The sequence below is a fragment of the Ictalurus furcatus genome, chromosome 5 (assembly GCF_023375685.1).
Source record: "Ictalurus furcatus strain D&B chromosome 5, Billie_1.0, whole genome shotgun sequence".
NCBI classification, from domain to species: domain Eukaryota; kingdom Metazoa; phylum Chordata; class Actinopteri; order Siluriformes; family Ictaluridae; genus Ictalurus; species Ictalurus furcatus.
In genome coordinates this window covers 20,064,285-20,079,556 of record NC_071259.1, presented here as the reverse complement: position 1 = coordinate 20,079,556, position 15,272 = coordinate 20,064,285, and the positions used below count along the sequence as shown (strand labels likewise).

Below are 15,272 nucleotides of genomic sequence, written 5' to 3'. Positions count from 1 at the left end.
GCATTCCAAGTCATCCCAAAGGAGTTCAGTGGGGTTGAGGTCAGGGCTCTGTTCAGGTCACTGGAGTTTTCTACTCCAACCTTGTCAAACCAAGTCTTCATTGGTCACTCTTTGTGTTATTCTGGAACAGGTTTGGCATCTTAGTTCCAAGTGAAGAGAAAATGTAATGGTACAGCGAGGACATCGTATACAGTTGTGTGCTTCAAACTCAGTGGCAACATTTTGGGAAAGACCCACATATAGGTGTGATGTTAAGGTGTCCCAAACTTTTGGCCATGAAGTGTATTATATGTGTACAGGAAAAAATTCTGTTCCATGAGAATCTGGGGGTGCATCCTGCTGAGAGGTTGCACACACACAAAATCCCTTTATTATCCACCACCATGAGGAAAACCAAAGAGTTTTCAACATAAAGACCTGCACATTCCAGGTAATATAAAATACACAAGCAGTTAAAACTATTATTAAGCCAAATAAAAACAAAAAGTTTAGAAATTGTACTGTTGAGTTAATGCTTCAAAATGATCCTTAAATTCCATCTCAATAACAACAGCTATTTGGTGTGGTTGCAGGATAGAAGCCCTTCCTGAGAAAAATCAACAATACGTAGAGGTTAAACTTCACCAAGCCTCATTAGAACTACAACTGGCATCAGACGTTGTAGTCAGAGTAGACCAAAATCAAACTTTTTGGCCGTGCACATCATCAGTATGTTTGGTCCTCCTGACACTTGCCACTTGTGTATGTGACACTTATGCACGCAAATACGGCACCAACACATAGCTCATATATCTCACACATGGCACATCTGGCACATTTGCACATGCACTGAACAGTTTAGTGTACAGTACATAAATACGTAGACATCGATATGTATACAAATACATAGACAGATACATACATACTTTTCATATGTGTATATTTGTATGCTCTTGTGTGTGTTGTCTTGCACTCTTCTTTACTCTATACCCATTGATATATTGGTGGTATAGTGTATTTATTTTTTTGCTATGCACAGTCGTCTGAGGTGTCACATCTCATTTCACTGCGCCTTTGTATCTACTATGAATGTGCTTGTGACAAATAAGCCTTTGAATCTTGAATCTAAAATCATGGTGAAAAATGAGGACTGTAATAGAAGGAAAAGTTCCTGATATCTGTAGTAAAATGGTGGTGTTTGATATATTTATATACTGATGCTTTGGGGCTTTATCACTCCTAGTCATAGGGCTCTTTTGAAGATCCCCAAACCTGTCTGCCACAGCCCCTTGGCCATATAAGATAGTTCAACAAGATAATGACCCAAAATATACACCCTAATCAAAACAGAAATGGTTGTGTTTTCATAACCACATGTAGAGACATTTTTTTAGCGGCCTTGTCTTTATTATATCATTTTAGACATCCATTTCCACCGTTCTTTCTTCCAGTGGAAATTTAAACCAGGTAAAAAAAAAAAAAAATCTAATCTAATCTAATCTTCAGTCTAATGAGTATTTTATCCCCTCTGTTGGTGTCATGTGGTGTTATGTTTAATTTGATCCCTTTGTGGAAAGCAAAGAGCATGAAGCTTGAACTCAACAAGATTTGATATGCCCGTGTGTTTTAATAAACAACATAGGTTTAATAGTTTGTATATTTCAAACCTAACACACTTACAATAAATATTTTTAAAAAATACTGAATATATGAATATACAACAATGTAATGTATGTTTTTTATATGGATTAAAATCCACTGTACAAATAAATTATAATGAATGTGCATGATAATACATCATGTGCATTCACTATTAAAAGCCTAGGCAAAATGCTTAATGCTGTTTTAATTTGGAACATGTGGATAAGACAGCACATAGCCATATCTAACTGCAGTTCTCACCTGGTTTCCCACTGAAGCTGTCCAGTGTCTGGATGGGAGACCTCCTGGGGAAAACTAAGGATGCTGCTGGCAGAGGTATAAGTGAGGCCAGCAGGGGGTGTGCTCACCCTGTGGTCTGTGTGGGTCCTAATGCCCCAGTATAGTGACGGGGGCACTATACTGTAAAAACAGCATCGTCTTTCGGATGCAACGTTACATCGAGGTCATGACTCTGTGGTTATTAAAAATCCCAGGACACTTCTCATAAAAGAGAAGGGTATAACCCTATTGGCCCTTATCTATAATAGCCCCCCTAAAAATCCCCATCCCTTAATTGGCTACATTACTCTCTCCTCTCCACTAATAGCTGGTGTGTGGTGGGTGTTCTGCCGCACTATGACTGCTGTTGGCTGCTACACACTAGCGGTGGTTGAGGAGATCCCCCCGCGCCATACTATGTAAAGTGCTTTGAGTGTCTAGAAAAGTGCTATATAAATGTAACTGTAACTATTTAACATATCTGTTAGTCAAATGACAATGCTGTATTTAGATGCATGTAACAGGAGTCAGATCTACTTGGTCCACCCGCTTTGCTTCACCAAATATAATAAACACGGCTACCCCAACAAAATTCACCAAAATGACGAGGCCGAATACAGTTAGCCAGGACCCAGTGACCTCGATCAGGTAGCCTGAGATGTAAACCATTAGTAGACCTGTGAAGTGCACAGATATTAGGTAAAAAAAAAGAAAAAAGAAAAGTACATATAAATCATACTTAAGAAACATCACACAAAACACTCTAACACTTTTAAGTTACTTCTGTTAGTCAGAAGGCACTCTCACTCATTGGGATATATTTGCCTGACCCTGAAGTCAGAAAAGATGATTTGATATTTTTAAGCATTCATTGGACAAGCTCATTTTTAATTGATCTGTTTAGTTCAGATATTATGAGACCTTGGAATTATAGGGCTCTCTCTGTGATTTTAATTTACTGATCTGTAAAGTCTTAATGCTCAATAAGATAAAAGCAGATAAAACTTTTTGACTATATTGTAAATGTTAAACGATATTTTGGTGTAAAAACATATTTTTAATGGCAAATAACATGATGTTAAATCATGTTTGGCAAATATAAATATATAATTCAATTATCTTAATTAGTTAAACAGTTAAATATGAAATATATAAATCTTCCAGTTCAGGATATGCTACACTATTAACTCAAGTTTATAATAGGGACTTATGCTTTGTCTAACCTTACTTTACTTACTTGTAAATGCAGCACAAGTGTTCATTATACCTGTAAAAAAGAAAGACAAGCTGTGCTTTTAGACCATAACAATGTGGACAAAAATTTCAAGTGAAAACAGAGTGTAAAATATCGAATTATAAAATATAGTGAACTACTATAACTAACAAACACAATTACTGTACAGAAATAACTGAGTAAATGGCAGACTGACCAAAAAGAGCTCCAGCACAAGATGGGGCTAAATCATGTACATTCACAGCCACACCACTAGATGGACACAGACATTCAGCAGTTTAATGTTCAGTGTTTAGTGCTTTGTGAATGGTAAGCTTCAATGCACTTTTAAATATTCATTTATTAATTCATTTCATCTTCGCTAACCACTTTTAGTTTTATACTTTTATTTTTGGATATTGCTATTATGGGAACTTCTTAAAAATAGAACCAATATATCTAACAATATAAGCATATACTGTATAATAAAGTATAATAAATGACTGCAGAACCAAATTCTGACCTGCTATTGAAGGTGGACAGGCCAAAGGCTGCTGAGATAAAGACCACAGCATGGAGAAATGTGGTAGTCTTACACAACAAATAAATGAACATGGGGCCAAGTCCCATTGAGCAGAACTAAACAAACACATACACACAGAAAACATAAAACTCCCAACAATTTTCACAACATTGGTGTTTGATATTAAAACATAGAAATCAGTTACATCAGTAATTCACAAAATATAGTCCCCTGTATTTTGTAAATTACAAACATGCTAACCACTAAGCCACTGTGCCACTCCAACAAGGGCTATGTAAATTACTATTATCATCAACAATAGTAGTAGTAGAAGTAAATAATTAAATTATCAAATAATTATGTGGATGTTTAAAAATGTATGTGTATAATAAGGTAATAATGTTTGCTTGCGCCTACCTGCATTAATTTTCTGACAGTAGCTGTACCAAAACCTATGTAAACACAAATGCATCAACCTCACAGCTGTATGACTTAATAGCAATATTTCTTAGTAATATATTTCTAAATGCATTTAAGAAAATGACGCAAGGATCTCAAATGACACAACAGAAAAATATTCATCCTATCATCGGGAGAATGCCAGTGCCATCTGCGACTGAGAGCCAAGGGATAAAATTGTCCGTATTCTCTGCATGCTCTTTCCCCTGCCAATCACAACGACACTAGCCAGTTGTGGGCATCTGTGAGCTCATGTACTGTATGTGGAACAGGATGGATAGCATTTTCCTCTGAGTGTCTTGTCTTTGTGGCCCTCTAGAGTCTTCAAATTTATACAATTTCATTTTTTTCATGCTAAGCTCTTCTGTATTAACTTTCTCAAAACTTCTCAAAATCTAAAAACTTATCCATTTTAAATAGTCTTAGGTTTTATCAGCGTGTGGCTAACAGTACTGTATACTAGTATATCAACGGATGTCTCTGTTTGGTGTGTGCCTTAGTGTGCTGTGCATAATTTATTTAATTTATTAATATTTCTCATTTTTTATGTACTTCATAGTTCAAAGATTGACAATCCCGATTTACATACAGGTAAAATTATTATTTTTTTTTTTTAAAATAATGTTCTAGAATTTCTATGCGGCCCCCTGGCGCCATCTGGCGGCCCCAGTTTGAGAACCACTGAGTTAGAGGAAGCACATGTTAGCTTTCACTGTACCAGCTTGGTAGCTGTCATGTGACAGGGGCAAGTTAGATAGTGGATGGGAATGGGCAAGACCAAATTGGGGAGAAAATAAGGGGTGGGGTGGGGTGGGGTGGGGGAATTATATGCTATATAAAAGTTAGTGATTCAAGTACTACAGATGTTGCTTTAAAGAAACTTTCTAACAATTAAAGGAGGAAAAACTATTACACCTTCTCTGATGAGATGATCTGACATAGAGCCTCCAAACAAGGAAGAAGGCAGAGCCACAAGCCAGGGGATCACATTAAACACCCAGTACTGTATTATACCCAATTAGTATCAAGTAGTGAAGCCAAGAGGTAAATAAAGAAAACAGAAATTGAAGGTAATTTAGGATTAAAACACAATGACCCACAAAGAAATGTCTCAAAGACTTAGTTACCTTTGCATGAGGATATGTCTCACTGAAGAATGTTGGTAGCCATGACAGAAGTGTGAAATGTGCACTGCTTTGGCAGAGATGTGCAAAAATCATAGCCCTGAGACAAAAAGAGACAGAAAGCATTGTCTCATCCTCAAGCACGTGAGCACAACAAGAAAAAGGTGCTTAGTGACTTTAACTCACCACACACAGGGCTGTTTTAAAAGATGACGCCAACAGGTCTTTGAAATTGTTGCTTGAAATGCAGACTCAGAGTTACTCAATAAAGCATCAAATGTGCCTGTTGGTCCTGTATGGTTTCAATGAACACAAACACAAATATATGTAAGACTGAAAACCAATCCACCTATACCTACGTGTTGTTGGCTATTGATGAATGATCAACTAATTACCAATCAATCATTCACCAGCGACACTATTAGCTCAATCATACCAGAACAAAAATGCCTTAATATAAACATAAATAGGCCATGGGTTAGGTGAATAAACTTGGGGGCATCCACGTTTTTTGGAGTTGCTCAGAGGATCCTCAAATCCTTCAAATGCTGAGCAAAAATGAGAAAAACCATGCCACAAATACTTTAATACTGAACTGTACCTCTGCGTACCCATATCCATACACAGCAGGCCCATAGCATGGAAAGGACACTAGGTCCATAGAACACAATTTCCCAGCCATACCACTCCAGCATGACAGACCCCAGTCCTCCGACCATCAGCATACTGATACAGCAAGAAAAAAAACAGCATTAACAGAACTTTAGAGCATATTTTTTCATTTACAATGGCTACCTATTCTACATTGACTACAAGTACGTACCATGTTTAAAGCCCTAAAAGATTCAGCTCTAGCATATCTTGCTGATATCTTGGAGCAGTATAACCCATCTTGAACACTACATTCAACTGGCCGATTTGCAGTTATTGTATACCTTATAGTATGTGTTTTATCATAAAGACTTTTATATATTTTTTTTTATCTTTTCTAGATTTGTCCAAGCTTAAGTAGCTTCATTGCTTAGGAGAACCATCCCAATTACACTTATATAGCGTTTGACTGATGTAAATAGTGAAACTAAAATAAATCTTTTTAATTTCTTACTCATTTTTTTTTCCTGTGAGTGTGTCATAATTGTGTTTAATGTGCACTCACCCCAGGTAACTGCCACAGCCTAACGTACTCATCAAAAAGCCCCTTTCTCCCTCAGCCACACGCTGCGCACAGATGCTGTTTAGAGCGGGGTAGTGAACACCTACAACACAGGAGATGGTCAGATGTAGCCTCAGTTACAGCATCACACCTTAAAACATTATTCTAATAATAAACCTTCAGCACTAATTGGACTTGCTGTGTATTAGTTCACCACAGTGTCAAACAAATAATTGTGTTACTTAAGATGTTACACTTATATACAGTATAATATGAATATATCTATATATAAAATAAAAATCAGATGATCAGATGGGAATTTGCAAAGAAATAAACAAATAACCTCTACCACAGTGATGGAGAAAGAAAGGATCTGCTTATGCTTGTGATCAATCCTTATCACGCTACCCTGGAAAGGATTATTTTTCCTATAACAGCAGGCCCCATCATGTTTTATTCCTTACATAATATATGTACTTTATGTTTGTTCTAAAATTGCAAATATGAAGTATAGCCCTAGGTAATTGTTCATCTTAAAGCATATTATTCACTAACTACTATTAAGAGAGCAAGAACCTGAACCTGCTGACAGACAAATTACTTTCTGACCTCATGAATCAGTCGGTGGGACTCCATAAATATGGTTTATCATACAACAAGTTACAGATAATTTTATCTTTTAGGACCAAATAATTCACTGTGCACCAATTCCCATTAGGCTAACATAAACCCCTCCCCCAACATTCAAGAAACCAGTATTCAAAGCAGTTTCCCACATTTACAATACTTTTGAATGTTTCTCTTTCTCTCACACACACACTGTTACTCATACACACACTCTCTCTCCTTCTTCATTGACTGTCATCTATTTTTCTATCTGCTCACCTTGCAGCACACCCATGGAGAACCTGGCTAGTATGATGGTGATGAGTGGTGGGAGACCCATCTTGACCAGAAGAGGAGTTATGGCTGTCATAACTGCCCAGGAAGACGTGGATATTATCAGGACTCTCTCTCCACCAATTCTGTCAAAGCATTTGTGTCATTTGTGTTAACCATTACAAAGTACTTTCTGATAAAGGACAGAAACAAAATCTGCTGTGTCATTAAGAAGAGACCAAATTTAAGATTTCTAAGCTGCTTAATAATATAGCATGTCCTGGTGTATAAGGCTACCTTTTTGTAAGGCTACAAGAGTTTAGCTTGGATATATATGTACTGTATCTACTATCCGCTGTCATTTGGCCCAAATGGACATTGTTAAACACTGGAATTTGTTTCTTGTAATATCTTGTGGAGCGTAGAATTTTCAATTAAACCAGTCATAGACTGAATGTGAATAAGACTGATTAGACAACAAGGAATTGCCTAAAATATTTTCTGAGATGAACTATCCAAATGTGTATTATGCTAAATTGAATGCCCTATAATTACTTTATCGGTAATTTAAAAAAAAAACAAAAAACATCTTGAACTATGAAAACATGTGAAAAGCAATGTCTTTTTTTTATTTATTGTAAGCTCAATTTAGTCAAAAAGATTCTTTTATTTAGAGCACCATCCAGTTTTCTCAGAAGCACCATGTGTAAACTGGCTAATGTTACCTACTTATCACTGGCATGGCCTCCTAACACTTGTGTGAAGCAGTAGCCCCAAAAGAAAACACCCAGCACCAATCCAGACTCCATCTTGTTCCAACCAAATTGCTTAGCCATAGTAGCTGCACAAACTGACATGGCCATCCGTGCCCAATAGAGTAGGCAGGTGACCAACAGCAGCATCAGAGTCCATGTCCGCACAAGTGACCTACAGCAGCAGTGGAAAACAAATGGACTGATTTTAATGAACTGTAATGCTACAACAGGATGCCATTACACCTCCTCTTCCTACTACTTCTACTACTAATACTACTAATAATAATACATTTATTATTATTATTATTATTATTATTATTATTACTAGTAGTAATAGTAGTTTGTTACTGTTTATTAGTTCAATATTATTAGTAAATAAGGGCAAAATAAACTCAAAATTCAGCAAAGAACACACAAAAAGAAGAGATTTATTATCTGATGTGAGCCCTCATGAAATTAACCTCATTCCGAATGCGTTGTTAGTTTGTAACATAGCTCTTGTGTTGGGCAGTAAGAGATATTACAGTAATTATAAAGTATTCCAGGTAGGTTAGTCTATAATTGCGAAGCACAAAGGAGTCAGCTTATTTCAGGGAGAGGCCTGACACTGACTGTTTCAGAAGTTGTAGTGTTTAACTGACAGTATTGAAAACATCCATAAATAATGAACTCAGAACCTGTTCAGGTTAAGAGTTAGACAGTTTCAAAAGTGATGTTTTATGATTTTTAGCAAAAAGAACTGATAGCTTAGCTGATTTTTAGCTTTTGCCCCTCTGTGTTGTTGAAACACAGTAACCACCCATCTGTGAGTAACCATCAATTCTGTGATTCTGTAAATCTGTAATTTTCTTGCATTTCTCAGTTCATATAAGGAGAAGGGTTTACCTTTATCAATTCAGACAATCTCTAATATTCCTTTGCACAAGTGTATTAGTTCATGCATGAATCAAAGCCCTTCCTAGATTTTGGCAACTTCTAGTGAGCTTACATGAATTAAGTATATTCTGTTGCTGAGTCACAATCTGCTTTTCCTGACAGTGAAACCTGTCACTAAATGATAAAAATGAATCAAAGATTTAATGTAGGGAACAATACAGAGGGTGCTGATAACATACAGTATGTAACACACTGAGTTTAGTACATATACATCCTTACACTTAGTGCCCATTTTATCAGGTACAATGAACATCTACTGTGCACTCCAAACTTACTGGTACCCTTCATAAAAATAGCAAAACTTATAAAAAGTAAAATAAGCATTTAATAAGATTTTTTTAAAGCATTACACACAATCATTAAAAATTCCCAATAGCAGAAACTATTTTTCTTTGTTCTAACAAAAAAGCTATTTACATTAGTATTTGTTTGTTTGTTTGTAGCCTTTTCTCTCAGAAATATATGTGGATAAATTATCGACAGCTCTAATAATTAGTATTATATAGTATTTCTTGAAAAACATAATTTAATGTAATTTCTAATACACCCACAGATACACTGCTATTGCCTTTATTTATGCCTTTTTTCCCCTGAGGTTTAAATATGAGATTGCACCCATGTGAAAATCTATTACCATGAGAAAACACAAAGAACTTTCAACACAAAAGAGATGGATGCAAAAATCAGGTAGTGGATACTAGGGATGAAACGGTTGCTGGTTTCACGATAAACCCTCAAATTTCCCAATGGTTAGTATTACCGTGTCACATTTAATGATCATTAAAACCATGCACGATTATCGTGATTTTTGACATTTTGTTGAGATCTTTTTACATTGCCTCAGGTATGGCACAAAAAGGCAATTAATTCTGTTATGGCCAGCAAGACATTTACCACTGTTGGTCTCACTAGTGGTCTGAACACCTTGGCAAATTCCCCGCTGAGTAGATCTCTTGTAACAAATGGCCAGAGAGATGTGGCACCCTCTGCCAAGTTACCTGTGCCTGTGTGTTTGGCCCCTGGTAGTGCAATGGCTCAACTATTAAAATAATATTCATGTTTCTTTAAATATGATTAGATTAAATTTATATATACATTCAGTTCTCATTTTCATTAACTGCCACTGCATGTTATCTTATGTACAGTAGTGTACAGTATGTGACAGTACATCTACTCCACAAATATCAGAACAAGTAGCTAGAGAAAATAAAACAAGATTAGAATATTCAAAAACCAGTTTAGAATTAAAATGAGAATGAAGCAAACAGTTGTAAAATATATTTGCTCAGATGACTATAACACAAAAGTTGTCAAACGAAGACAAGCTGATTCCTGTTATCACTGGTAAATCATTGATCATTAGCAGTCCATCACCATCACATCTCTCTCTCTCACACACACACACACACACTATTGTTTAACAAAGAAAAGCCTATAATTATTGATATTGTGAAGTTTTCTTTTAGGAGATATTTATTTAACATTTATTGAAGGAGTCTTGAGTGTCATAACATCGTAACAAGTTTCCTAACATGGGAGTTAGTTCCTATTATCAATTACATTCAAGTAGCTAAAGTCTTCTGAAAATATAAGTACACCCCATGGAAATTGGCTTTTTTTGTCATATTTGGGCAAACATTTCACCCTCTTTGAAACAGTGTCTATTAATAAAGGTGATACACTATCAATTGAAACATAAAATTAACTTTTTGTAGTCATTTTCACAATTTAAACAACAAAAAACAGATCAGTCACATGGAAAAAGTAAGTACACCCCTACATTTATCACACCTTCAAATCCATAAAATTAGAATCAGGTGTTCAAGATTGGGTTCCAGTGATTAGAACCTGCTTAGGGAGTGCAGGTGGAACCTGTTTTATTTAAACCGCTCTCATATCTAGTGTCTGCTGTTCCCTTTGTTATTGAGGTGTGTGGTGTCATCATGCCAAGATCTAAAGTTCTGGAAGACCTTCAGAAAAAAGGTTGTGGATGTCTATGAGTCTGGCAAGGGATTTAAAAAGATCTCCAAATGATTTGAAACACATCATTCCATTGTAAGGAAAATCATCTACAAATGGCACAGATTTCAAACGATTCAGTAAATTCAGCCCAAGAGCAGATTGTCTGATGCAAAAAGAAGTATCCAAGAACCCCAAAATTTCATCACAGGAACTGCTAGTAAGTAGTAGGAACTGCTAGTAAGCATGCACTTTGGTGTCAAAGTGCATGCTTCTACAATCAGAAAGACATTGTACAACTTTGACCTGCATGGGAGACATGCCAGGAAAAAGCCTTTGCAAGACTACAGTTTGCCAATGAGCATATAGGCAAAGACCAGGCCTTTTGGAATAATGTGCTCTGGATAGACGAATAAAAGATAGAGTTGTTTGGCCACAGTAACAGCAGACATGTTTGGCACAGACCAAAGGCAACTTTTTAGTAGAAGCAGTAGAAATTTTATGGTTTGGGGTTGCTTCGCTGTCTCAGGGACTGGACAGCTTGCATTCATTAATTCAACTATGAATTCTGCATCATATCAAAGAGTGATTGAGATCTGAATTTTAGCCCATTTCTCAGTACCGACAGCTTCCACTCTAGGATGTTGGTGAGTTTCCTCACATGAACTGCTTGCTTCAGATCCATCCAGAACATTTCTATCGGATTAAGGTCAGGACTTTGACTTGGTCATTCCAAAATATTAACTTTATTCTTCTTTAACCATTCTTTGGTAGAACGATTGTGTGCTTAGGATCGTTGACTTGCTGCATGACCCAATTTCTCTTGAGATTCAGTTCATGAACAGATGTCCTTTTTCCTTTAGAATTCACTGGTATAATTCCGAATTCATTATTCCATCAATGATGGCAAGCCGTCCTGGCCCAGATGCAGCAAAACAGGCCCAAACCATGATACCACCAGCACCATGTTTCAGAGCTGGAATAAGGTTCTTATGTTGCAATGCAGTTTTTTTTCCTTTCTCTAAACATAATGCTTCTCATTTAAACCAAAAAGTTCTATTTTGGTCTCATCCATCCACAAAACATTTTTCCAATAGCCTTCTGGCTTGTCCATGTGATCTTTAGCAAATGCAAACAGGCAACAGTGTTCTTTTAACAGACCATTGACTTTCTCCTTGCAACCCTGCTATTCACAACATTGTTGTTCAGTGTTCTCTTGATGTTAGCCAATCTGAGGGAGGCCTTTGTTACTTAGAAGTTACCCTGGGTTCCTTTGTGAACTCATCAACTATTACATGTCTTGCTCTTGGAGTGATCTTTGTTCATCGACAAATCCTGGGAGGGTAACAGTGGTCTTGAATTTCCTTGATTTGTACACAATCTGTGATTGTGAATTGGTGCAGTCCAAACTCTTTAGATGTGGTTTGGTAACCTTTTCCTGCCTGATGAGCATCAACAACAATGAGGTCCAGTAGTTTCTGGCAAACTGAAGACGCTCGAGTCTGTTTTTGGATGAGAGTAGAGGCTTTTATCTTGAAACCCTTCCAAACAACTTGTGGTGTTGTAGATGAGTTCCGATTGTAGTTTTAGAGACTTTCTGACCCCAAGACGCAACTAACTTCTGCAATTCTCCAGCTGTGATCCTTGGAGAGTTTTTGGCCACTCGAACCATCCTCTTTACAGTGTGTTGAGACAATATAGACACACGTCCAATTCCAGGTTGATTCATAACATTTCCGGTTGACTGGTACTTCTTAATTATTGCCCTGATGGTGGAAATGGGCATTTTCAATGCTTTTGCTATATTCTTATAGCCACTTCCCATTTTGTGAAGCTCAACAACCTTTTACCGAACATCACAGCTATATTCCTTGGACTTACCCAATGTTATGAATGACTAATGCCAAGAGAGCTCACTCCCGTGAATGACAAACGCAATGTATGAATTATCAAAGACGTGATCTGAGAGAAGTGCCAAAGCATCGCCAATGTCAGTGAGATATCTAGCATGTTAAATATCTGGACCTGTCTGCGATTCGAAATCATGTAATGTGAAATGTGTTTTCACTGAATATAACTGTAGCGTTGACCTACAGCCAATGAGAGAGCAAGAAAAGGGGCATGGCCCGGGAAGTTTCAGTGGGAGGAGTCCTGATGTACCTGGAATAGAACATCAACTAGCATGGCTGCAGTATAAAGAAAGCCTCATTGGACAGAAGAAATGGAGGAAAAATTTGTGGAATCCTTGCTGCCTGCGTCTCCCCAACCATTCCCTCCTTAATAGTCTTTTCTTATTCTTTTTTGACTTCTCGCTGCAAATCAGCACACAAAGAAAGTGTATCACAAGCTTCTTGTGGTCCGCCATTTTCAAAACCCTGGCCTGACCAGCACGAGAAAGTACACTCACACGTGATCTAGTGTAATTCTTGTATCACTTCTCATGTGTTCTCTGTTGTGAAACGTAATTTGGAGTCCAAGCAGAGTGATCAGGGATTTGTCAATAGTGAAATCTTTTGTCATGTGTTCAACCCTGTCACTGATTGCTCGTGTAATTTGAAAACCCTACGACTTCCATGACAAGACAGAGAGTTTAATATGAACGGTACCACAACCTGACCACAAGTGTGTAGAAGCCATGAGGGAATTTGGCCTATGTGTTACCTCATATTTATACCCCTGTGAAACAGGAAGTCATGGTTGAACAATTTCCTGTTCCTGTTCCTTTAAAATTTCAGTGGGAATATACCTCAAATCTATTTTTCTCATAGGAATTCATAGGGGTATCGATAACTGTTGCACACTTATATTTAACAAAGTTTATTTTATTATTTTTTAACAAAAGATCAAATGGTTAAACAATAAAGAATTTTTCACAGCCTTCTCTGCTCATATTTACTAAGGTTGCCAATATTAGGTTGCTAATTTATATATCTATCTATCTATCTATATATATCTATATATATCATATATATATAGATATAGATATATATAGATATATATATATATATATATATATATATATATATATATATACACACACACACACACACACACACACACACACAGCAACATAATGTTACAGTGTTGAAAAATGTACAACGTTTAAATATTTAAACCATCTGTACAGTTTACAAACTTAAAATGTACTGGGGTTCTTTATATTCCTTATTTAGATGTTTTTATTTTACCCAGATATTATACCCCGGTCTCCACTACCAACACACTGACAACCTCGGTGTAGTGAGACATATTCCACAGCCTATAAGAATTAACATGATTCCACATGATCTTAACTAAACCTCGCTCTGGCAAGTGCTTCTATATTTACTATAACAATTCATGATAAAAAAAAAAAAAATTGATCACAAAGCATATCCGCTCCCTAGTCTTTCTAAAACGTAAATACGGTATTTTACAAGCGTAAATTGCGCAGCAGGTTACATTTGGTTGGCTCACAACTCACCTGGGCCATATTCCCGAAGTTTCTCTCAGTCCTGTTCTCTCGAGCTCGCGCGCGCACATGTTCACAGATGTTTCTAACCAGATGTGAAGTGAACCTTTCTGATTTCTAATCCATAAAGTTTCATGAACTTCCATTTAGTAGCGGTACCGAGTTAAGTCGATTAAAGCAGGTAATAAACTGATCTTGGATGGGGAAAACATCACATCGCGAGTATCTCTGGCAGGAACGACAGGTAGGGTAGGCGCCACATATTTGCATATCTTTAAATATAGATGAAGCATGGGGCATAAAAGAGGCAGGGCACGCGCATTTCTGTTTCATATTTGTTTAAAAGAAAAACAATATACCTAAAAGTTTGAATTTTAAAAACGGGAGGAGAGGTTGAAGAATGTGTTGGTACATACATAACAACCTATTAAAATACAAGTAGACTATAAAGTATATAACTGCCCAGTCATTTTGTTGAGTTAAACAGCTAAGAGTTGATTTATATGGATGGGTACATAACCCTACGTATTCATAGCATAGCTGCTGTTGGTTTTTTAATACACATATTTTCTGTAGAATCACGCAGAGCAGAAAATGCAAGACAAATTATACGTAAGTGAAAGTATAGATATGAGTAAAATCATAATCAATTAACAGTGGAAGTATCCATTGAGGGAAAAAAAAAATCATTGTTACTTTTAAATGTACTGAAGTATTAAAAACTAAAATAAATCCTTTTTTTTCTGATGAAATTAATGTCATGTTTTTATGTCACACATAACTTTATCTAAAACAGTGAGAAGGTGATTTTAATTTTTAAGCAACAGTACCGTTTTGCCTGAAATAATATATGCATGATATGCTGTTTCATAATGAATTAATCAGAAGTAAAATATTCTGTAAATAACCAATATTTACCAT

The 15,272-nt window shown here is 36.4% G+C and overlaps 1 protein-coding gene across 1 annotated transcript; it reads right to left on the bottom strand.

The window, feature by feature from the left end:
• Nucleotides 1-1,785: 1,785 nt before the first annotated feature.
• Nucleotides 1,786-15,051, bottom strand: slc17a9a (solute carrier family 17 member 9a). The gene is made up of 13 exons (XM_053625084.1): nucleotides 14,364-15,051; nucleotides 7,980-8,177; nucleotides 7,257-7,396; nucleotides 6,375-6,474; nucleotides 5,820-5,944; nucleotides 5,405-5,510; nucleotides 5,222-5,318; nucleotides 5,010-5,097; nucleotides 4,053-4,087; nucleotides 3,636-3,751; nucleotides 3,330-3,385; nucleotides 3,137-3,166; nucleotides 1,786-2,576 (listed from the first exon to the last, which is right to left on the bottom strand). Exons 1-13 carry the CDS (start codon nucleotides 14,495-14,497, stop codon nucleotides 2,407-2,409), a joined length of 1,395 nt encoding a protein of 464 aa, XP_053481059.1. The 5' UTR covers nucleotides 14,498-15,051; the 3' UTR covers nucleotides 1,786-2,406.
• Between the last annotated feature and the right edge of the window lie 221 nt (nucleotides 15,052-15,272).